This window comes from Siniperca chuatsi, linkage group LG1 (assembly GCF_020085105.1).
Source record: "Siniperca chuatsi isolate FFG_IHB_CAS linkage group LG1, ASM2008510v1, whole genome shotgun sequence".
Lineage (NCBI taxonomy): Eukaryota > Metazoa > Chordata > Actinopteri > Centrarchiformes > Sinipercidae > Siniperca > Siniperca chuatsi.
In genome coordinates this window covers 35,696,680-35,720,792 of record NC_058042.1, presented here as the reverse complement: position 1 = coordinate 35,720,792, position 24,113 = coordinate 35,696,680, and the positions used below count along the sequence as shown (strand labels likewise).

At 40.4% G+C, this 24,113-nt stretch overlaps 1 protein-coding gene across 2 annotated transcripts in view; it reads right to left on the bottom strand.

Moving 5' to 3' along the window:
* The window catches only part of il16 (interleukin 16), a 57,858-nt gene that overhangs the window by 6,236 nt on the left and 27,509 nt on the right, over positions 1 to 24,113 (bottom strand). Inside the window, exons 12-22 of one of the 2 annotated variants that reach the window (XM_044212008.1) lie at positions 22,282 to 22,531; positions 21,511 to 21,628; positions 20,771 to 20,903; positions 16,526 to 16,613; positions 15,545 to 15,759; positions 15,141 to 15,266; positions 10,738 to 10,890; positions 5,481 to 5,577; positions 3,067 to 4,241; positions 1,624 to 1,775; positions 1,183 to 1,348 (exon numbers count right to left, since the gene is read on the bottom strand). In XM_044212008.1, coding sequence (XP_044067943.1) covers positions 1,183 to 1,348; positions 1,624 to 1,775; positions 3,067 to 4,241; positions 5,481 to 5,577; positions 10,738 to 10,890; positions 15,141 to 15,266; positions 15,545 to 15,759; positions 16,526 to 16,613; positions 20,771 to 20,903; positions 21,511 to 21,628; positions 22,282 to 22,531 — 2,673 coding nt within the window. The remainder of the gene's footprint in view (positions 1 to 1,182; positions 1,349 to 1,623; positions 1,776 to 3,066; positions 4,242 to 5,480; positions 5,578 to 10,737; positions 10,891 to 15,140; positions 15,267 to 15,544; positions 15,760 to 16,525; positions 16,614 to 20,770; positions 20,904 to 21,510; positions 21,629 to 22,281; positions 22,532 to 24,113) is intronic. The other variant, XM_044212094.1, reaches the window with a different exon arrangement.

Genomic DNA, 24,113 nt, shown 5'->3' with positions numbered 1-24,113 from the left:
AAGACTGATTGCTCCATAAATGACTAAGTGATGTTTAAAGATGCTCTATGTCCATTGACTGCAATGGTTTAAATGAGGATAGAATTCAAAATGCTGTCAAAAATTCAGTTTTTGAGATACAATTCTGAAATTTACCCTCTACATCTACCATAACTACATACATTTTGTAACATGGGAGATTTGTTTGATTGAGAATTTGCAGTAGCTGTTTACCGTACTGTTTACAGAAAAACATTTGCACTGTGGACTTGATTTTTAACATTTCAAAAATATGGCTGGAGGACATGCAGTGAGGCAAGATGGTGTTGATTGCGTAAAAAATGTGGGAGGAGGTAGGTTTAATTAGTTTTACAGTTTGTGAGAGTGATGGACTTCATAATTCCCGGCAGTTGTTCTGCTGAACTGGGCCTACATTTTGGTGAAAGTTGCAAAGTGGTAGCACGTACGACTGATTTGTTATGAATTTATGAAAGTTTTAAACTTTAGACGGTTGCTGTAGCGCCACCATCAGGACTATTGGCTAACAATTCCTGTTGAGGACGTTTGGCAGAGGACTGGACCTATGTGCAAAATTTTATTTATTTTCATGCATGGGAAGCAGATTTCCTAGGAAGAAGAATTCAAATTCAAATTCAAATTCAAGAGCTGCCCGGCCCCTAATAATAATAATAATAATAATAATAATAATAATAATAATAATAATAATAATAATAATAACATTGGCAATTCCAAGAGGGACCAGCCCCTTATTAATTAACTAGCACTTGGTGGTTTTCGAAGCACATTTCAGTATATTTTAGGCTTATATTTAAATCGGACTACTTGTAGGTCCACAAAATATGAATAAAGGATTAACCCTTTCCCCCAATAAAGTTTTACACCTGACATGGTGAAGACAGCATTAAAACAAAATGTAAATAAACATAAACATAATGAAAACATTTTACATTTTACTATTTTTGGTGGCTGGTCAAACTTGAATGGGGCTTGGTTGGGGGTTTCTGACTGCTACCCTGAATTCAATATATTTGTTGTGTCTCTGATAATTACATGTACAAAAGTTCATCTTTTGTTTTTAAGTTGTTCTATGTATTTGAGGAATTTGTAATCTGTTTGCAGTACATCACAACTTAATAAATGTGTAACCAAAATTGAACAACTTGAGTTTTTTTTTTTGTTTACCTTCAGCGTCTCTTTGTCAAGAGCTCTGACTTCCTGGATCATCCTCTGTATTTCCTGTGAAGGGATGGCTGAGATGACAGAGTAAGCACGAGCAGAAGTGACAGCTGCCTCGTCGTGCGAGCCCCCCTCCCCTCGCTCAATGCTACACTCCCTCAGCGTGGCCAAGCTGCGTTCAGAAAGACAAAAACACATCAGAGATGAGGACGTCACCTCTGAGCACTATGCATGCCAGCAGTGGATAACTGTGCTGTATTTAACATCTGTTCTGACAATAAAAACTCACCACTGCTTCTCTGATAAAACAGGAAGTGATTTTTTTTCAACCTGAACCCACTTCCTTATGAATATAAAACAGGCACATGCCTTCTGTGGGAGAGTGCCTGTTTAAATAATAAATCACTACAAGTCATGTTTACCCAAACCTCTCTGTGGAAGTCTTACCTGACAGAGAATCCTCTGTCGGTGCTGTCCAGGGCGGGCTCAGACTCCTCAGGGTTGGTAAAATCCACTGCAGGGGGGTCCTGCAGGTTTGGGGAGCGAGGGTTACCATGGCAGGGGTACATGGGTAGAGAGTGCATCAACGCTTGTGAAACCTGGAACAAAAACCACATATTAAAACAGAATATGATACAATTAAAATCTGGCTATTCTTGTACTAAACAGTACGAGGATACAAAGACAATTCAATTAGAAATAAAAATATAACAATTTGAGCTGTTAAACACAGTAACATTTCTAATTTCAATGTTTTAAGGGTATATATAATGTGTGTTTTAGAAAATAAAGTGTGATAAAGTATTCATATAGATGTACAAATAACAGCTAAACATATTGAAACAAAGAAAATATATATTATGAAAATATACATAACATATGAAACCCATGCAGGAAATAAATTAGTAACAAAAATCAAAATATATCAAGGGAAATGTGATATATATGATTTGCAAAGAATTTCATAAAGGAAAAAGAAAATTGAACTCTATGATAATAACCTATAGGCATCATGTGTTGTATTGACATTACAAGCTATGTGGGAGAAATCATCAAGGCATGTAGAGCATGTGGTGTCAAAACTACTCACCTTATTAAAGGATAATTCTGGTTTATTATAACTTTGAGCCTTATTTTCTTAGTTTTGGTTATCGTTTCTATCAGTAATATCATTGTACTGATGGTAACCTATCTGGGAAAAAGACAACGGGTCAAGAAACATGAGCAGTCAGGTGATCAGGCAGGCTGGAAACAAACCCCAATATTAGCCAAACTTGTTTTGGAGAGAAGTTATTGTCCAAACTGTCTGCTGTAAACGTCCATCACAGTTTACAGACCCACTTTCTGCTTCTACTTTGACCTACTGTACTTACTGCACCCCTATATGCTGTGCCAAATCACTGATCTCTGGCGGTTCATTGCATTTGGTTGGTTTGTACATGTGGGTCATGTGTACATTGTGAGAATATGGTCCGAAATTTCTGACAAAATTTCTGTCTAAAGTTTGCTGCAGCTCCAATGGCTGTCAGTGAGATGTAGTGCCACCGTTTTGAATTGACAGTCAAAGATTTCATGTACTCTCTCACAGTTTTCATCTGGGACAGCTCAAAATCGCACAGTGTATAGGGACAGTAATGGTAAGCACACACAGTTTTCCTGTGCAATAAAGGGTTATTAAAATATATAATAACATTCAGGTGTGACTTTGTTGTCGCAGTGTTGCCATGTTCCCAGATCTCAGTTATTACTTTGGTGAATACAATGTTTAGAACTGATGGAAATGATGGTCAAAACTACTAAAATAAGTTGGAATAAGTTGGAATTGCCCCTTAAATAATATTCAGATGACATATAACGTACATTACCATGGTTCCTCACATGACAGATTACCTGGTTACTGAAGGTGAGGATTTTCTCTAAACTCTCTCCCTCCAGGCCTCTTGGGGGGTGACTCTCTGTGGGTGGAGCAACACTCAGAGTCGTGCTCAGCGGCTGTTCTTGGCTCTGTGCTCCGCCTCCCTCTGGAGGACATTCCCCCTCAGCTTGACTGGATCTCATAGATGTTGCAGGGGGTAGGACCTTGGACTCTGTGGACCTGCTCAGATCCACTCTTTCTAGCTCAAACTGCTGTTTTGATGGACAGTCATTCCTGTCATCATGGACTGGAGCTGAATGAGAATCATGCATCCCTGGGTCCAGATCAGTGCTGATGGTGTCAGAAAGTGGGAGATCTGTGGGGGACTGGATGGAGGGAGGTTCATCTTCAGGGGGCTTGGCTGTTGTTTGACTACAAGCTTCAGAAGTGGAGGAGGTGATAGCAGAGGGTGTAGCAGAGACGGGGGTGTTGAGTGTGTCCCTAACAGATTCAGACTGGTTTGCCTGGATCTCTTTGGGGATTTCATCTTTGCCTTTCCCATAATCTCCATGTGAATGTGAGGCAGGGTGACTCCTGGACTCCTCCTCCATCAGAGGAAGGGAGGTGGAAGGGGCCACAGGCCTCCTGTTGCCCCCCTTCTCTGGACCACCCTCTGGACTGGAAAAAGTCTCAAATGAGTGGATCTTTTGTTTGATTGATAGGCTGGCTGCAGATGAGGCAGATCTGGCTCCGAAGCTTCTGTTGAAGCCCACAGCAGGCCTCTGCTCAGCGGGTTTAGCTTGCTTCTTCTGGTCTTGCTCGTTCCGAATTTTCCTCAGACTCTGACGAAACCAGGTCGGCTTGGGCGCCACCGGAGGCCTCTTCTTCTCTTCTGGAGAAGCTTCAGATGTGTTTTCAGGTCTCACGTCGGACTGAGGATCTGAAGTCACGTCTGTGGCTGTGCCGTTGAGCTCAGGGGTGTTCTCTTCGTCACTCATGGTGGCAGGCTTGCTGTGGACGTTGTTAGGCTGCGTCCTGTCTGCAGTGTGAAGGCGGTGATGGTGGTGGACCTCAGGCAGCTCTTCAGGGGAGCTGTCTGAAAGGCGAACCCAAGGATCCTGAAGCTGCTCTTGAGAATTTTGGTCAATACAAGCCTGTCTCCTCAGAGCTCCTCTCTTTGGCAGTGAGCAGAGCACAGCTAATGAATCGCCTGTCCGCACAACACAGAGGAAAGTAGGAAAGTCTGAGAGGAGGTAACAAAACAAGACCAAGAGTCTACAGCTATGCTAGCAGCTCTGTGAGGCTGTACTTAGACACAGCAGTGCTTTGAGATAAACGCTAATATCAGCATGCTACTGTAACATGCTCACAATGACAATACTAACATACTGATGTCTAGCAGGTTCCATGTTCACCAACTTAGTTTTGCCTGTCAGCATGCTAACATTTGCTAATTAGCAGTAAACACAAAGTACAGCTGAGGTGTCCAAAGTAGTGACAATCCATCTAATAGTTGTTGAGACCTTTCACTCAAGTCAACTCAGTGTTTGTACAAAATGTAATTATTATATTTCAGGGAAAGACCAAAATGGGAACCTCATGGTGGCACTAGAGGAAAAGTTGGGGATTCACCAAAGTCAGTAGGAATAACCAGTCTTTTACAGGTAAAAATGGTAGGTGTACAGTATATATGGACTGTCAGAAAATGCTTAAACATGCACATGTACATTAATCTAATCTATCCAATCTGATACATTTTTTTCTCATAAAATTATCACTTTATTCCTGAAAATTTTTTTTTTCAATTGCGACTTTATTGTCATAACATTGTGGCTTTTTATTCTCAAAACGTTACAACTTTTTTATTGAAATCTCCAATTTTTTTCCCCCTAACCATTGCTCTAATACTCTAATAGATTTAATAATTATATATATTGATATTGCAATACAAAATTACATATACCATGATAGAGTATTTTATTCATATTGCCCACTCCTGTATATATAAAACACTGTGTTGGGTGTGGTGTCTAAATTTGGCAATACTACCTTTAAACATGATGATGCCACAGTTGGTCATCATCATACATTTTAGGACAACTGTGTACTTTCTACTACATACTAAATTTGAACGTTATCATTTGTGCTTTTGCTCAAGGAGCTCTGAGAACCTTGGTGTACCTAAAGCAGGTGATCATCAACATTGCTGCAGCCCCAGATGAACTCCACCATTACATCCTGATTGAATTTAAATCAGCATAAAAACCCTGCCTCAAACAGGAAATGGAACCTCAGTTACTTTCCACTGAAATACCGATAAGCACAGCACCAGGTTCAGCCTGCTGTCACATTGTTGAATCAACGGCCTGATTAATCAGCTAGTTCTTAAGTTGCATTCAGGTGCTTAAACGTAGGTAATAAAATAAAGGTAATAGCACTTGTCCCCTACCTGTGTGTAGTCTGTTGTTGGTGTAGGCTGCAGTGTCTGGATGATTGAAATCTTCTTTGCTCCCCACTGACTGTTCTCTTATTTGTTCTCCTTCCTGCTACACAAACAGGAAGTATTGTGTCACGACAGCTTCTCTAGCAGTAACCACAGAGAAGTGCAATAATGTACCCTGCTTCCGCTCAGGCATTCATCCACATCACTGCTACTGCTTTCACACTGTTTCACAGTAACAGGCCCATAACCTGACCAGCAACAAGCACGATGCATACGGGCAGGGGTTAAATTGGGATTTGTGAGGAGGGGGAGCCCTCGTTCAATGATATGGGGTGGGGTGGTTTCCCCAGACCACACTATCAACAGTTTTCATAGATACCAAAATGTATCACTTCACAGGCCAAATAGGACACACCTCTTCATACTGGATTTCAGTGCACACTAGGCGTGTCCTGTTTGGCCAGTGTAGTGCTAAGTTATGTTAACGCGGCTGTGCCACATGCATAGATTGCACACAGCCCCTCTCTCAATTCGGAGACACGCATCAGCTCCGGTGGGCTCCGGCCCAGTTGAACCCCTGCATACGGGCACACGACATGCACTGCTTTCAGGATGACGTGCACATGAACACACACGGATATGTGTAAAACCATGCATAATAAGCATGACTGGAACATCAGCTGGGCACCACATTTGCACTCTTTATTCATTCTAACACCTAAGTTAGTTTCTAAGGCCATTTACACACAGAGAGAAGCACACACTTACACTACATGGCCAAAAGTGTATGCACCTGAACATTACACTCAAGCTCAGAATCCCTAGGAATTACATTAATATTGGACAATTCTGCAGCACCCAACTCTCAGTGCCAGTGCAGGAAGTACTGTGTCCGTTATGTAGTGAGGTTGAATTTAAGGAGACCAGATTGTGCGTTCTGTCACAGACCTGCAACTGTTTGCCTTAAAAAAATAAATAAAATGTCACCACAATCTTTCCTTAACCTTAACCATCGCGTTGTTGTCATGCACAGATTGTACAAAGAAGGAAAAATGAAAAACAAAGGGTTTGGAAACTGTAACTGATGACTTTCTTAATGTTAATGAATCATTTACTAATGATATATAGAGCAGTTATAAGCCATTCACGACAACAACGTCTGGGTTGCACTCTGGGGGCAAGGGCTGCTCCCACATTAACCCATTAAGTCTGCAAGTGTAACTGTTAATAAGTTGTCCAAATGGCAGATAACTGATTTAGAAAACATTAACTTGGAGGTCACGTGATGTACGCAGTCAGACAGATGTAGAATTTTCTACATCTGGCGTGACTACTCTCAAAAGTGATGACTGTATTTATAATGTCTCTGGAAAACTTTTTCACTACGTCTGGGTCGACTAACAATCAGAAGAAGGGAGGAAAGTTCATTGCTAACGCTACACTTGCTATCCAAGATAATGAGCATGCCGACTCCGATGATACAGCGCGAGAGGCTAGCTTAGCCGACGGAGAGGGGATGAATGTCCAACGAGACGACTTGATAGTGGAGCGAGTGACCACCAACATCGCCAAGATGTTAGACACTCTACTTGAGAGAATGGGGACTGCTGAAGAGCTGGTCTCGGACCTGGATGATACATCAACCGCTACCACACCACGTTTGGAGACAAAACTTAAAAGGCACTGGATCGTCTTGACTGTTTTGAGAACCAAAGCCGGCGGTAGAATGTGAGAATCGTTGGGCTGAAAGAAGGTGGGGAGGGCAAAGAGCCGGTGGGTTTCTTTGAGAACTGGACTTCAGAAGTTCTGGGCACACAATGAGACCCAATCAAGATCGAGAGAGCCCACCGCAGTGGACCGCCTGAGACTTGGTGGTAGGGAAACTCCTACAGCTGTCTTAGTGAGGCTACACAACTATACTGACAAGCAGAGGATTCTGTATGCGGCAAGAAACAAAGGCAGGATAAACGTGGAGGGCCAGGACGTGTCTTTCTACCAGGACTTCTCCGCTGAGGTAGTAACAACAAGGAAGGAGTCGGCAAACGTCCGCAAGCTGCTACGTGAAGCTGGCATAAGACATTCCTTCGTGTATCCGTGAACAAAATCTCTCATTCTAATGGAACGACTTCATCACTCTCAAATATGGAAGAAATTAATATTAAAAAAACTAGCAGCGCCACAATGATCTGGCTCAGCTTTGCTGACAGGTCAGGTACGTGTATAACGTTACCATCACATCACAGCCGGATACAGCTAACGTTATGCTTGCTGAGTTAACGATGACAGGGGTAAGAGTCATTATGATTCGACTGACACTTGAAGGATGGGACACTTCTACCAGTTATTATATTGAGTCGGTCCATATTAAGTTTGAGTAATGTAAAACTCTAAGAACAAATAGTTTTATTTTAAATATTATTATTAATACTTCTGTTTCATTGTGTAGATTTACTTGCACTTTACTGCAGCAATATGGGGAAGTTAGTTTTTTTTGTTTTTTCCCCCGATCCCTGTAGCTGTACTTTTGCAACGCTAGAGTACGACACGGTTAGACTGTGGTTGTTTTTTTCGTTTCTTTTTTTCCTCATTTCCTTTTTATTTTGGTTTAGGCCTAATGGTCTCCTTTTTTCCTCTTAGAACAGGGTTGTTAGGGATTCCAAGCTTTAGGTTCTGTTTTTGCTTGAAACTATTTTTGTTATTTTTTGGAGTTCAGATAATATTCAAAGTCATAGACTGGTCCAGATCATAAGAAACAGTAATAGTTTCTGCTGATTTGATGAGCAGTTAGCGCCTTCCATCAATGTGTGAATGGGGTGAATGGCATGTAGTGTGAAGCGCTATACAAATACAGTCCATTTACCATGACTGCTGTGTGTGTTTTCCTGGAAATAGAAATACTCTATATATGTATATTTATGGTATTTTCTTATTAAAAATCAATAAAAAGAAAAAAGAAAGCATTAATCCTCAATAAAGCTAATAAAGCTTACCACTTATAAACCCATAAAAAGGGTGCTTTATTACAAAGTAGTAAAATACATATAGAAAAGTACAGCATTAAACACTGTACTATCAAAATACTGTAATTAAAACAATTGCCCCATTCTCTGTAATGTCTATGACTAGGCTGACAGCTTTGCATTTAACTAAATCATAAAAAGCCAAAGGTGTTCAGCATGCTTTCACCAGCAAAACACAGAAAGCCACATCACTTCACATACATTCCTTAAGAGTAACCTCAGGATCTTTCGAAAGGCCTTGTATATATTGCTGAAGAACTGCAGGCAGTGGAAGGAGAGGAGCGAGTTATATTTCACTCTTTTCAGAAGAAGCATGATTAGCACATTGAGGGAAACATGATTAGTGCAAGCAGGATCAGTACCGTCTCTTCGGATGTGTCAGGGAAGGAACTCGAAGTGGAAGTGAAAAACACACACTGTGATGCAGATAGAGTTGACAGTTTCTATGGTCTCAGACACACTTTCAACATCCTTATATGGACACTGAATTTTGATACTATTTGATAAACCAAATTAGCTATCTGAGCAGCATCTCTCAGACAGTGGAAGGTTAATACAGTGAACAAGAAAGACCTACACAAATGACACACTTTGAAGTTTAAAATTGTTGATTGTGATGTTTATTTTCTTTAGATTTTTCTGACACATCTTGGCATAGAAATGGTAGACAGTGCAAGAACACAACAGTTCTGCTATCTGACACACCTGACGGATCCTGATGAGAACAAGTATCTTGTTCAGGGTCAGGTTTGGGCCACTTTGCTGTGTGAAACTTTGGGCTCAGTTTTGATTATTTTCAAATTAATTATTTTAATTAATTTGTTGCATTAGCCTGGCGAGCTCACGATCAGTAATGGATGAAATGAATAAAAAATATAACCTTGGATCTCAAGTCGTGTTTGGGTCTCAGATCTGGCAGTACCAATCAGGTTTGGACAGGTTGGATTTTAGACACTGGGACAGGCTGGGCTCTGATCTCAGTTTTGTACATAACTCTACCTCTATATACCTCTATATAGTTTTGTATATAACTCTACATTTTGGTCAGAATCTCTGTATTTTACCCAAATATAGAGAAGTTACAGGCCAAGTAAGCAAAGGGAATCAATATTTTGCAACCAATTTCTTCTCATTATTGTAACTGTATACTTTTACCTAGCTGCATTGTATGTAAACTTTTGAACCCTGGACTTTTTTTTTGCTCAGTTTTCATGCTTGTGGCATGCAGTGAGCCTGTAGATACAGATCGGCTGTATCTGAATATGAATATGAGTTGTCATGTATCTGTATATGAATGGATAGAGGAGAGTGGTAGTTAGTGTTCTCAGGATATGAGAACTGCAGTAATGTCAAAAATATATTGAAATTGGTGAAATAAAAAATCACTCAAAGACACTCCTCTTGTTTTTAATTTGGGGACCGCCAAATCTTCTCATATCATTCTTTTGGTGATGTAAACAGGAAGTATATTGTTGCCATTGAGTCAGCGAGTTAGGTGTGTGCGCTTCACCTTGAGCACTGTTTTATTTGTATTTCTTTTCTTAGCTTATATTTCTTTATACTATCTTTATATGATCCTATTGTTGGAAATTACTTACTTGCACAGAAAGATCTCTCATACTGTATATTTGCAGTAAGAAAGAGTACTCTGCAGTGAGTTTAGGACCAAAGATAGTTAAAGTAAATACCATGGTGTTCCCATCAAACATGATTTAAAAGGTACCCTGTGGATTTCTTTTTACCACTAGTAGTGCTCTGGAGCAACGTTTTTATTAGCAGGTCACCATTTTGTTTGTATTCCGGTCTGTACTCGCACGCATGTACTCGTACATGTATGAGCTCAGATGTTTTGACAACGGTTTCACTCTTTTTACTGATCAACAGTTTGTGGCAGAAACACACCAAGAATAGTAGCATTGCACCAGCAGTTGCTAGTTAGCGAACATGGATGAAAACAATGCAGATGAAGAGTTTTTGACAAATTACCACAGGGTATGCAAATGACCAAAGTCTATGCTTGTGTAGTCAAAGGTAATAGGACAATTGAAAAGTGCTGTCCTCTGTTGTGTGAAATGGTAGATAAGTGAATAATCATAGAAAAACACATTTTTAAATTGTGTTCATCAAGAGCAAATAAGAGCAAATGTTCAAAAGGTGCCCCAACAGAAGTAACCCATTTTTACAGCTACTTTAACTTTAACCATTCCCTTTGTTGTTCCGCAGCTGTATTTAGAGTGGTGTACCTGGCAGCTGGTGTGTGATGAGGGCTCCAGTCCTTCATCTCTAACTGGGGATCCTCTACTGGAGCCGCTGGAGTCTCCATTATAACCCTCCTCACTGGTCACATCCTGAGGCCAGCAGTACTGACGTGGAGCAGCACGCACCCTGCAGGTGGACTGCACACACACACACACACACACACACACACACACACACACACACACACACACACACACACACACACACACACACACAGTATGAAGCAAGAAGACAGCATCTAGAAACTGTATTTACTATCAAATGATGGAAGAGACAAAATGCTGCTTTAAGTGACTTTGAACATGGTGTGATGTTTCCTGCCACATGCACTGATTCCACCATCTTGTCAACAGTCTCCCTTAGATATTTTATCACTACAGTTTACAGAGAATGCAATAATATGCAAAGGCCTAATTCAGGCCAGCAAATGGTAAAGCTCAAGTGTCTGGCTAACAGCAGTATATTCACATTTACTGGCACATGCCCCATGAGCCATGGGACTGGTGGAATCTTTAGGGTTATAATTAAGAATGAATGATTTATTGTCTGTATGGAAGTCAGATGTCCTCCATTTGCTTGGTTGTTGTACCCATTAAACTTTGTATAAACTTGCGTATCCCATGTCAAACATGTGTGTCATATGAATATAGTGGAACTTTGCACACAGTGTGTCTAGTTGTGGTACTACTCTGCATCTTAATTTATAGGCAACCTAAATCAGTTTTATTTCTGAGCTTTTATCCATTGTCATGCCTAAATAGGACAGGGTGCTTATTCTTGGTGATTTTAATATTCATGTAGCCTATGTTGAACTTCCCATCCCTCACCTCTCATTTTTTAGATCTTATAGATCTCTCTCTCATCTTAATTTGGTGGATATGCTTGTAACTGACCATATAGCTGCTGTTTTAAAGTTCCACTACAGATCTCTATTCCTAGTTCCCATACACTACAACACACTCTTGCATTCTCAAAGCTGGTTCTGCAGTTAAATTCTGTGATGCCTTTAATTCATCGTCATTTAATTCCACTATATGGCCTGGGCTAACGCAAAAATTAAAAAAAATCAGACAAATAACCGTTGCAACCAATTTAAGGTTTGGTTGTTCTACTAATATAACTCAAATCCAGTAACTGCACACTATGCCACTGGTGGCCGTGTTCGAAAGCAGCCTGCATCGCCCTTTCACAAGCCGGCAGAAATACTTTCATGTTCCATTAATGGTGTATTAAAAGCGTATTTTGTCTATGCAGAACAAATGTAGGTTACACACAGAATAAACATCTAAGTCAGATCACTGGATTGATTCTGATATATTAACAGACTCCTCTCATTGCAGAGCATGGCCTCCTTTTGATGGAAATAGCCTATTTCTTTTCTCTAATTCGCATTGGTTGCTATTTGTTTTACAAACACGCACAGTTAGAAAAGGTTGCATCTACCATTATCAATCACTGATTTAATGCACACCCAGTGAGCACGCTAAGTGACCCAAATCAAACACATCCAAGATGTTGTGTGACCAACAGGGGCATGATGAGTCTGGCACAATGCTAAATGATCACTGTGGATCCTAAAAAAAACATAAAAAGTAAAAGTAACACCGCATTTCATAAAAAGAACATCATACCAACAGTAAAATATGGTGGTGGTAGTGTGATGGTCTGGGCCTGTTTTGCTGCTTCAGGACCTGGAAGACTTGCTGTGATAAATGGAACCATGAATTCTGCCGTCTACCAAAAACTCCTGAAGGAGAATGTCCGACCATCTGTTCATGACCTCAAGCTGAAGCGAACTTGGGTTCTGCAGTTGGACAATGATCCAAAACACACCAGCAAGTCCACCTCTGAATGGCTGAAGAAGAACAAAATAAAGTCTTTGGAGTGGCCTAGTCAAAGTCTTGACCTGAATCCTATTGAGATGCTGTGGCATGACCTTAAAAAGGCAGTTCATGCTCGAAAACCCTCCAATGTGGCTGAATTACAACAATTCTGCAAAGATGAGTGGGCCAAAATTCCTCCACAGTGCTGCAAAAGACTCATGGCAAGTTATCGCAAACGCTTGATTGCAGTTGTTGCTGCTAAGGGTGGCCCAACCAGTTATTAGGTTTAGGGGGCAATCACTATTTCACACAGGACCATGTAGGTTTGGATTTTGTTTTCCCTTAACCTTCATTTAAAAACTGCATTCTGTGTTTACTTGTGTTATCTTTGACTAATATTTAAATTTGTTTGATGATCTGAAACATTTAAGAGTGACAAGCATAAAAAAAAGAAATCAGGAAAGGGGCACTTTTTCACACCACTCTATATCATCAAGCATGCCTTAACGACATAAAAACCTGGATGACCTGCAATTTTCTAATGTTAAACTGACAAAACTGAAGTTATTGTACTTGGCCCCAAACACCTCCAAGACACATTATCTAAAGATATAGTTGCTCTAGATGGCATTGCCCTGGCACCACCGTAAGGACTTTGATCAGGATTTATCCTTTAACTCCCTTATGAAACAAATTTCAAGGACTGCCTTCTTTCACCTACACAACAAAGCAAAAATCAGGCACATCTTGTCTCAAAATACTGCAGAAAAACTAGTCCATGCATTTGTTACTTCTAGGCTGGACTATTGCAATTCCTTATTATCAGGCTACCCCAATAAGTCCCTTAAGACTCTCCAGTTGATTGAGAATGCTGCGGCACGTGTACTGACAAGAACTAGGAAAAGAGATCACATTTCTCCAGTATTAGCTTCTCTGTAGTGGCTCCCTGTAAAATCCAGAATAGAATTTAAAATCCTTCTCCTAACCTACAAAGCTCTTAATGGTCAGGCACCATCGTATCTTAAAGAGCTCATAATACCTTAGTACCCCACTAGAACACTGCGCTCCTAGACTTGTGGTTCCTAGAGTCTCCAAAAGTAGAATGGGAGCCAGAGCCTTCAGCTATCAAGCTCCTCTCCTGTGGAATCAGGTCCCAATTTGGGTTCGGGAGGCAGACACCATCTCCACATTTAAGAGTAGGCTTAAGACTTTCCTCTTTGATAAAGCTTATAGTTAGGGCTGGATTTGAGTTCCTCTCCTCCGCCCCCCTTCTCTCTCTCTCTGACTGCTGTATAGGAAAAATGAGAACTTGGAACTATATAAATAAAATTGAATTTTTGGAATCATGTCACTGGTCAAATATTTTCGAGACATGTGACCTGGGGGTGAAATTCTCCTAGGTGGCATTGTTACAAACTATTCCCCGCTCTTGCCACACTGATACTAATTTGTTTGATGATCAAGTCAAAAATGTTGTTCAGTCATGTTTTTTTCCAGGTCAAGATAATCTCTAAAATTAGATCATTTTGATCAATTTCTGAACTACAAAAAGTTGTACATGCTTGTATCTATTCTGTCTATCTAGACGCTTGAAAACTGCAACGTACTTTACTCTGGTAGCAGCCAGGGCTCCCTCCACTGATTAAAAATGCTGCTGCTCAACTCATTACCAGGACAAAGAGGCATGATCACATCACCCCTGTGCTTGCTTCCCACACTGGCTCCCTGTTAGATTTCGAATTGATTTAAAAATGTTATTGCTCGCTTTTAAGGCCTTAAACGGCCTTGCTCCTAAATACAGCTCTGATTTATTGACTTGGTATGTGCTCTCTTGACCATTAAGATCCACAGATGGAGCCCTGCTGGTTACTCCCAGGTCACGGTTTGTGACAAAGGGTGATGGGGCTTTTACCTACTGAACACGGAACTCACTGAGTCTCTAGCTTCTTTCAAATCTCTTAAAATGTTTCTCTTTGTGAAAGCTTTTGGAAATGTTCAATATGTTTTTATTGCTATTTATTTGATCTTATTCATTGTATTGTCTTTACTTATTATTCATATTTATAGATGTCCATAGAGCAGAGAATCAGCTATCATTGAAATGCTCCTGACTCTAAACTCTTCCTCCAAATGTAGTCTACAATGAAGTTAGCTTTTACTCCCAAGACCCAGTATTTCATTCCTGTAGGTGGCCTGTGATATACTGGCAACTTGGCCCTGCTGTACCCAGTTGCCCAGTGGACAATGGAACAGGATATGTGGGTGTAGAGAATGGATCGCTTGATGGACTAAGTTTACTTTATCTCAAAAGCCTTGAAGATGTAATAAAAAAAATATTCAAAAAATATTTTGTAGGTCTCAGAAGGCTATTGTAGTTTCCTGACTTAACCTTTAATTCGTTTTTATTTAGAAAGCACTTCTTTTTTTAGTTTGAGTGCATTTTATTTAAATCGATATGTTCTCATCTACTGCATCATTGATCTATGCTGCATCACTTTATGCCCCACCACACAAAAAACACCAGGGTTACAGAGGAAGGAAGAAAGGATGGATGGATGTGGTACCTTGTTGCCCCTGAAGGCTAATTCCAGGGCCTGCTGACTGGACAGGTTGGCAGTAGGAGAATTGTATGGGACGTTATAGTCTTCATCAGGATACACGGGCACTGACAGTCTGTTGTCAGACCATGTCTCATAGGACAAGATAAGATAAGATGAGAGACACTACTACACATAAAGAGATCACTTGGACACACAGATAGATTTTCAGTTAAGAAAATCACACAACATTCTGATACATTAAAGGGAAAAAAACCTAGAAAATTACAAACTATGCAGGATATGTGGGAATACACACATGTACTGGTAGCAGCAGTTAGTTCTAACTCTGAATACTGATCCCAGAAACTGTATTTGTGCCTTGCGTGAATGTTTTACCCCCTCTCCATACAACCTGCTTGTTGGGTTACCTTGGGTGTGTCTAGGCTGTGGACGCGGGCTGATGGGTTATGGTGTGTGTTGTGGATGGTGAGGCAGCGGTTGTGGTGGTGGCTGTTGGTGTTGTCGCTGCAGGAGCGGGTCATGGTCTTCTGTGCTCGTCGAACCATCAGCTGACTAAAACTCCTCTCCAGACAACGCTCACATCTCTGTCGGCTGTGTGAGCAAGACTCGAGTCTACGCAGCCCTGGGACAGAAAGAGAAATGAGAAGATTATTCTAAAAATGAAATAAGATTATAATATAATGAAATAATGATAAAAACTAGAGACACATCACACACATTTCCTGAAGAAAATGTGTGTGATTGCTCTACGCAATCGCTGAGACATAGGTACAATTGATTTCTATGGGAATATTTTTATATCTTAAAGGGGCACTCCATTGATTTTACACATGAAAATCTGTTTACTCTTCATGGGTAGTACTACTCAGCCTGTGAAAACAATCGCACTTTATCTTTTGTGGTGCTTTTGAAGGGACTGAAGAGTCTGATGAAAGATGCAATTGAGTTGCATTATGGGAAACCCCAAAGGACAAAAATTCACAATATCTCGGCTAGATCACTTTTGATTTCAACTTTATGGAAGTGCAACATAAATCATCTTGGTAGCATTTAAACTGTAGGAAATGCATGTCAAAATTGTATGCAAAAATAACGTTTTTATAGAATCTCTTAAAATATGCAAATGTTTGCAGTTTAAAATGCAAAAAACTGCATAAAATTCAGCACATATTGGTATTTGAACAGTACATGTAGCATACACCTGTTTTAAATTACAGTTGGGCAAAAAGGACATGAAAGAATGCTTAGAAGTGTGCAAGACAACATGAGTAAGACAAACATGGAGAGAACATGCTCCATGAAAAAAGTACTTTAAGTTCCAGCCTAACCCTAACCCTGAACAGGAATATATGACTGGAAAATTAATAATAAACAAATAAACATTTCACCATCAATACTCCACTGGCTCTTATCCTTTCTCAGTTTGCTGTTTTCCACTGCCTGAGCGATAGCATCATTCAGCTGCTGCTCTGATACCTGTGTACACACAGAGTGCAGAAGATGGGAATGTCATTGGGAATGATAAAGCTATTGATGCACAGTGCAACTCCGAAACATTTTAAAAAGAGTTATAAAGGTCAAGAAAGGACAACATATGAGGGTATAGTCCTCAGATTCTTGTGTGAAAAGACGTCAATTTAGCCTTAAAACACAAAATTTAATAGCTACTACTAACATAGCAGAATAGAAGTTGAAACCAACATTTTTTCTAACTATCTATGAGTACAGTCACTTTAAAATTTGTTTTAGGATAAGGCTGATGACTTTTCTTATTATAAACTAATCCCATGAAAATACCAAAGCCAACAATGACTACTACCTACTACCTCTTGTCTGTGTATACAATGTCAAAAATACTTAAAAACAGATCAATGAGCCACATTGTTGCACTGGGTGACATGTTCCTTCATTACCATGAACACACACACACTGTAGTTTTGACTCAGTCCCACAAACACCGTCCTGCTGCCTAAAAACTAGAGCACCAAATATGAGCACCAAATTCAGCTGCCGCTGAAAATAGAGAAGATGTTGAGTTAGTAACATGCATTAATGGGATAAAAATGCATAGAGATGGAGAGGGAGGGGAGGCGAGAGGAGCTTTGCATCATGGGAAGTCTCCCGGCAGTCAAGGCCTATAACAGCACAACTAAGGGATGGTTCAGGGCTCACCTGAGCCAGCCCTAACTATAAGCTTTATCAAAGAGGAAAGTTTTAAGTTTACTCTTACATGTGGAGATGGTGTCTGCCTCCCGAACCCAAACTGGGACCTGATTCCACAGGAGAGGAGCTTGATAGCTGAAGGCTCTGGCTCCCATTCTACTTTTGGAGACTCTAGGAACCACAAATAACCCTGCATTCTGGGAACGCAGTGTTCTAGTCGGGTAATAGGGTACTATGAGCTCTATATATGGTGCCGGACCACTAAGGGCTTTGTAGGTGGGGAGAAGGATTTTTTATTCTATTCTGGATTTTACAGGGAGCCAGTGCAGAGAAGCTAATACTGGAGAAATATGATCTCTTTTCCTAGTTCTTGTCAGTACACATGCTGCAGCATTCTGGATCAACTGGAGTCTTAAGTGACTTATTTGGGCAGCCTGAATAAGGAATTGCAATAATCCAGCCTAGAAGTGCATGGACTAGTTTTTCTGCATTATTTTGAGACAGGATGTTATGTAGGGGAAACAAGGCAGTCCTTGACGTTTGTTTCATGTGGGAGTTAAAGGACAAATTTAACATCAGAAAATTGCAGGTCATCCAGGTCCTTAAGGCATGCTTGAAGCTTAACTAGATGATTTGTTTCATCTGGCTTGATCAATTGATATAATTGGGTTTCATCCGCATAACAATGAAAGTTTATGGAGTTTTTCCTATAATATTGCCTAAAGGAAGCACATATGAGGTGAATAGAATTGATCCAAGCACAGAACCTTGTGGAACTCAGTGACTAACTTTGGCGTGCACGGAGGACTCACCATTAACATGTACAAACTGAGAACGATCGCATAGATAGGATTTAAACCAGGTTAGTGCGGTTCCTTAAATGCCAATTGAATGTTCCAATCTCAGGTAATAGGATGTGAATGCAATGGTGTCGAATGCAGCACTAAGATCTAACATGACAAGTAAAGAGACAAGCCCAATGTCAGATGCAATTGAAATGTCATTTGTAATTTTCACCAGTGCTGCCTCTGTGCTATGATGCACTCCAAGCACTGACTGAAAATCCTCAAATAAACTATTATGTAGAAAGTCACACATCTGATTGGCGACTGCTTTCTTAAGGGAAGGTTAGATATAGGTCTATTGTTGGTTAAAACCCCTGGATCAGGACTTTTTGAAAAGAGGTTTAATTACAGCTACTTTAAAGGACTGTGGTACATAGCCTGTTAATAAAGACAGATTGATCATTTCTAGTAAAGAAGTCCTAACTAAGGGTAAAACTTCTTTAAGCAGCCTAGTTGGTTGGGATGGGATCCAAAAGACCGGTTGATGGCTTAGATGAAGAAAACGCAGTTGATTGTCGACGTCCACATGAATATTAAAATCACCTAAAATAATTACATTATATGTTTTAAGGACTAAACCCTGAGAATTCTGATAAAAATTCAGAATACAGACATTGAACGCGGTACACTATAACAAATAGAATTGACTGTAGTGTTTTTCCAGGCTGGGTGTGATAGACTAAGAACAAGGCTTTCGAATGAGTTATAATTCAGTTTAGGTTGATTAATAGACTTGAGTCGAAGACGGCTGCAACTCCACCTCCTTGGCTGACCGACCAGAGGTAGCTCCTATTCGTCTCCCGTCCTGGCTGTCAAGGTGGTGTCCAGCAACATGGGCTTTGTAGATAATTGGGGAAGACCTGGTCTGATTAGGATAGACGGCATTTATCCCACTTTGGATGGAGCAGCTCTCATATCCAGAAATCTGACCAAGTTTATTAGTGGACCTAAACCTTGAGAACTCAGAGTTGAGACCAGGAGGCAGAGTTGCAGTCCTACACGCTTCTCTGCGCTTCCAGAGCAGTTACCCACCCACAACTCCTTAGTGACGGTGTCTGCCCCCGACCACTTAAATGAATAAAACCAAAAGTTTACAGAAGAGGAGTTATACATAAAAACCTGAACAAAAACACTGAAATAGCACAACAAAATAGGAGAATTAAATGTGGAATCTTAAACATCTTAAGGAACCTGGGAGTTATCTTTGATCAGGATTTAACCTTTAACTCCCACATGAAAGAAACTTCACTTGTTGGACTATTGCAATTCCTTATTATGAGACTGACCGAATAAGTCCCCTAAGATTCTTGTTTCCACTAACCCACACACCTTTACACGTACTTATACACTTACACACATCTCAAACAACGCTCTATTTGTCCTCAGGATAGCGTGCAGCTTAGCTGGTTATGCTACCACGCTATCCTGAGGACAAATAGAGCGCTTGTGGTTATTGTGTGTACGTGTTGTAATAACAGCTGGTTGTGATGGTCAGTGCTCAGATTCACTCTTCACTGTCCACCCTTATCAATATTAATTGATTAATGTATGATAGTACTTTAAATATCAGCATTTTTAGGTGGACAGCCACCTTTGAGACTGTTTTTCATGTTTGGTTATTGGTCCCTGATCCTAGGGTTATTAATTCATATTATTAATATTGATTAATAATTGTATTAATATTCATAAATATTTTATATTTTTGCTAATAATCAAACCTGCCCTACCTGAATTCCAACATAAATCTAACCAAGTAGTTTTGTTGCCGAAAACTAAATTTTGCGAGAGTTTCTGCAAATCCAGGGTTACCATCTAGATAGGACCCTAATAAACTCGGTCAGACTTCTAGATATGAGAGCTGCTCCATCCAAAGTGGGATGAATGCCGTCTCTCCTAATCAGACCAGGTCTTCCCCAGAAAGTCAGCCAATTATCTACAAAGCCCACATTTACTCACCTCGACAGCCAGCGGCGGAATGAAGACATGCGGCTCACTGATCAGGTTTGGCAGGGGCCCAGAGAAAACTCCCACACCGACTCAACAATAATTTTAGTGACCTCCAATTGGCGTAATCAGGTGTTGTTACCGCCAATGTGAATAACAATCTTACTATATTTACTCTTATCCTTAGCCAGCAGGAATACATCTGACTATGGTCGCTGGTGTCACTGTCACGTTTCTCAAGATAGAGCTGTCAGGGGGCTGGCTACAACTATAAACATCCATCAATGCTGCACAAGGGGGTGAAGTTGAAAACCTATCCCAGCATGTACTGGGAGGAAGTCCCAGAAACATTTTGAGGAAAACAGGTCACCAGTGTCTAACACATATACATACACACACACACACACACACACACACACACACACACACACACGCACACACACATAGGCATACTCACATTTACACAAATGTAAGTTAGAGTCTCCAGTCCAACTGTTGGAGTTTGGACTGAGGGAAGAAGCCAGAACACCAAGTTGAAAGCCAGAGGGAGTCCATGCTAACAGCACAGAGGCCCACAGTTGAACCCATGAGGCAACATTAACACTGAGCCAGCAGAGGCTTTGCCCTGTAAGCCCATAAATCTACAGTGGTTAAAGTAAATAAGGTGGAGGCGTTACATACTTTGGGGTCGGGGTGTCGACTGATGATGATGTGGACTGGACCTGGTGTGCATCGGCTCATGACTGTGTAGACGTCATTCAGCACCATGTTGTAAACCACAGTGTTGTTGATCTCCATGATCTCATCCCCACACCTAAAGGTAGGGAGGGAAAGTTCAGCAAAAGGTGTTGGAAAGAAAGAAAAAAACACTTAGAAGAGAAACACAAGTGTGTTCAAGAGTATGCACAGCGTTAACCTAAGGACCAAGGAGCCATTCAAATAAAATATTGTATTTTATTATTTGGCACAAAAGATTTGACACATTATATACCTTGGACTCCTATGGAACTAGGTCGGCTGTGTAACATGTATACTGTATACACGAGTTCTTATTTAATAATTGTATAATAATTGTATTAAATCCATAGTGAATTCATAAAAAATCAAAAAAGTTGACAATGTCATTCAGATGGACATTACTCCTGAAAAACACTCTTATATATAAGGAGAATTGCTGTTTATGAGAAGCACTTTAATCACAGAACATTGAACATTGACTGTAACATACGGTACTCGATGCTTTTAACCTCACATCATATTACATACTGTACCAAATGGTGTCTGTTTTTTAGTAACTGACTTAATTGTACTCCTTCATATAAACTTCGTCTAACTGATTACTGTAGATACATTTTTGTTATGGCAGGCATTTCAGTATTCTTTCCAACCCTGTATACACCACTGTAGTAATTTCTCCTTACTGGAGTCTACCATCCATGTGTGCTACAGATCCAGGAGAGAGGGTGTGGATGTAGATCCCAGGGCATCCGTCACCAGATGGAACACAGCACAGGCCAATACCCAGACCAACACCAGCCTCTGGGAAAGTACACGTGTATATATAAGGTGGCTGTTTCACTTCAAAAGACCTTTAGCATTTACACCCCAATTTACCACAGTGGAGCCAAAGAAATCAGGTACTACTTTTCTTTTAGAGCTGCAACTAACACATGCTTTCACTATTGATTGATCAATCAATCAGAATTAGTAGAGTATGACTTCCCATTTCGACCTTATATAAGACTGACTTATCTTTGCTTGGAAAGTACAAATTTATAACAGAAAGCCTGCATTACAAACTGTGAGTGTGAGTTTGAAAGATGGGGTGTTTACCAGGCAGGGAGGGTACAACCAATAATGCTTTTGGTTGCATTATGGGAATTGTAGGATCCAGCGTTAGTATTAAAAAATATATATTTTGACCATTTTTCTCTACAATTTGATGCAATGGAACATTAATTGCTGGAATAACCCTTTAAATTTGCATATTTCGTCAACAGTAAAAAAAAAAAAGTAATAATATCAGATGTTTCATCTGATATTAATATCAGATTAAACTCAGAAAGCAACTCTTCCCATTAGAGAAACTATAAGTGGAAACCTTTGGTATTTTAAATGATAAAATACCAAAAGGTTTTCAATGATTGTCAAAATCAATAACTATAGTGTCTATACTGTCCCCTGAGGCTGACCTTTCTGTAGGATGATCTCCATCATGATGCGGTCTCTGGGTTTAGCGGGTTGACCCGGGATGCTCAGTGTGTTACTGCAGGTGTTGTTCAGGTAGTTGTAGTCTCCCATGTCAGCACTGACCCTGGCCATGGCTGTAGTGGAGCTGAGGGAGTGCGACCTGCAAAGCTGAGCTGCCTGCAGCTGACCACGCAGAGCCCCCACACGCAGGCTGGTCCTCACCACCAGAGTCAGCAGGCCCTTTTTGATTTGCTGCACAGAGACATTTCAAAAGACATTTCATATTTCAAATCAATGCTAAATGCTGGTAGAAATGTTGGCTGGCTAAAATGAGCTCTGGGCCCCAATTAACCCCCCGATTCTCCTATTCTCTGTTCATTGTGTATGTATTTATTAGTTAGTAATAATTAGTTTGATAACTAAATTAGTTTGGTAACTTAATTAAGCACAAATGTATTTGGGGATATGCACCATGTAAGCACAAACTACACTGAAATAAGAGGCTTTAAAGCTAGATTTAAAGTTGATAATCCATCCCTTGGATGTAACACTAGAGAACAGGCCTTTGCAGAGTGAATAAAAAAGGATAAACTTGTAAAAGAAGTGACTCATTTTTCACATTCACAAAAAGGCATGTTATTTACTGAATGGATCACACAATGCAGTAAACCAACTGGAGTTTTTGTTTGTCTACTTAATAATAAACCTCATTTTAGTATTTATAATTTTTTCAATTAGCCTGTAATTATTAGATTATCTATTAACTCATAGCTGGTAAACCCTATAGTCAAAGTCCCACGTCCGGTCTGCTGTTGCTACTTCACCAGCCAAATAGGTACTCAAGTAACAGAGGCTCAAATGTGAAACACTAATCCTCATTTCCACTGCATGGTACGGCTCGGCTCGCTTTTCGGTACCAAGTACTTTTCTCGATTTCGTTTCCCACTGCAGATTGTACCCCCTCAATGTAGGCGGGAGTCTCAGCTGATCGTCATAGCAACGCCGCATAAAACTGCCGTGACATCATCTTCAACGCGATAGAAACACAGGAACTCTCGCTGGATTCTTTCATCGCCAACCAGTCAGAAGAACGTCTGCACTCCGTCAGTTGATCACGGCATGGTTTCACAAGCTGCCATTTTTTAAAATCTGGATTGTGTGAATAAAAGAATTGCAGTCACTATTGATGGTAGCTTGGCATGTTTGTGCAGGATGTCCCATGTCATGCAAAATACGATTGTAGTGACGATTCTCTCTGACTAATCAGACTCGACATTTTTAGCATCGGCTCAGCTCGCTTGGAAACTCGCCCGAAGTGATACCAAAAAAAGTACCAGGTGCCAGTAACTACAGTGGAAAACCAAAACAGAGACGGTTCCAAGGAAGTCGAGTCCAGCCGTGCCGTACCATGCAGTGGAAATGAAGCTAACTAACTTACTGGAAGGTCCTGCTTTTTTTTTCAACCAACACATTTCAGCACAGAGCAATCATCAATTTTTGGTTGGAATAGGAGGAAAAGCAAACAAAGACAGGAAGTAAAACCACAAGACACACGAGGAGAGGAGAACACTACAAAATAAAACAGGAAACAGGACAAAACTCCAAAACTATGACAGACTTAATAACAAACTTTGCAAGATGAAGGTGAAGGATTTTGTGAATACTTTATAGCCAATCACTAACATACAAACTGAGAAGAATACGTTGGTCTGCAGCATGTTCGGTTTCGCACAGTGTTTTGGATATCGATGGGTGTCCCCGGTACTAACGTTGCATCAGAGCGCCTGTCCTGTAATGTTTCATTTGCAGCTCAGTGGGCAGAGGGAGTCAGGCG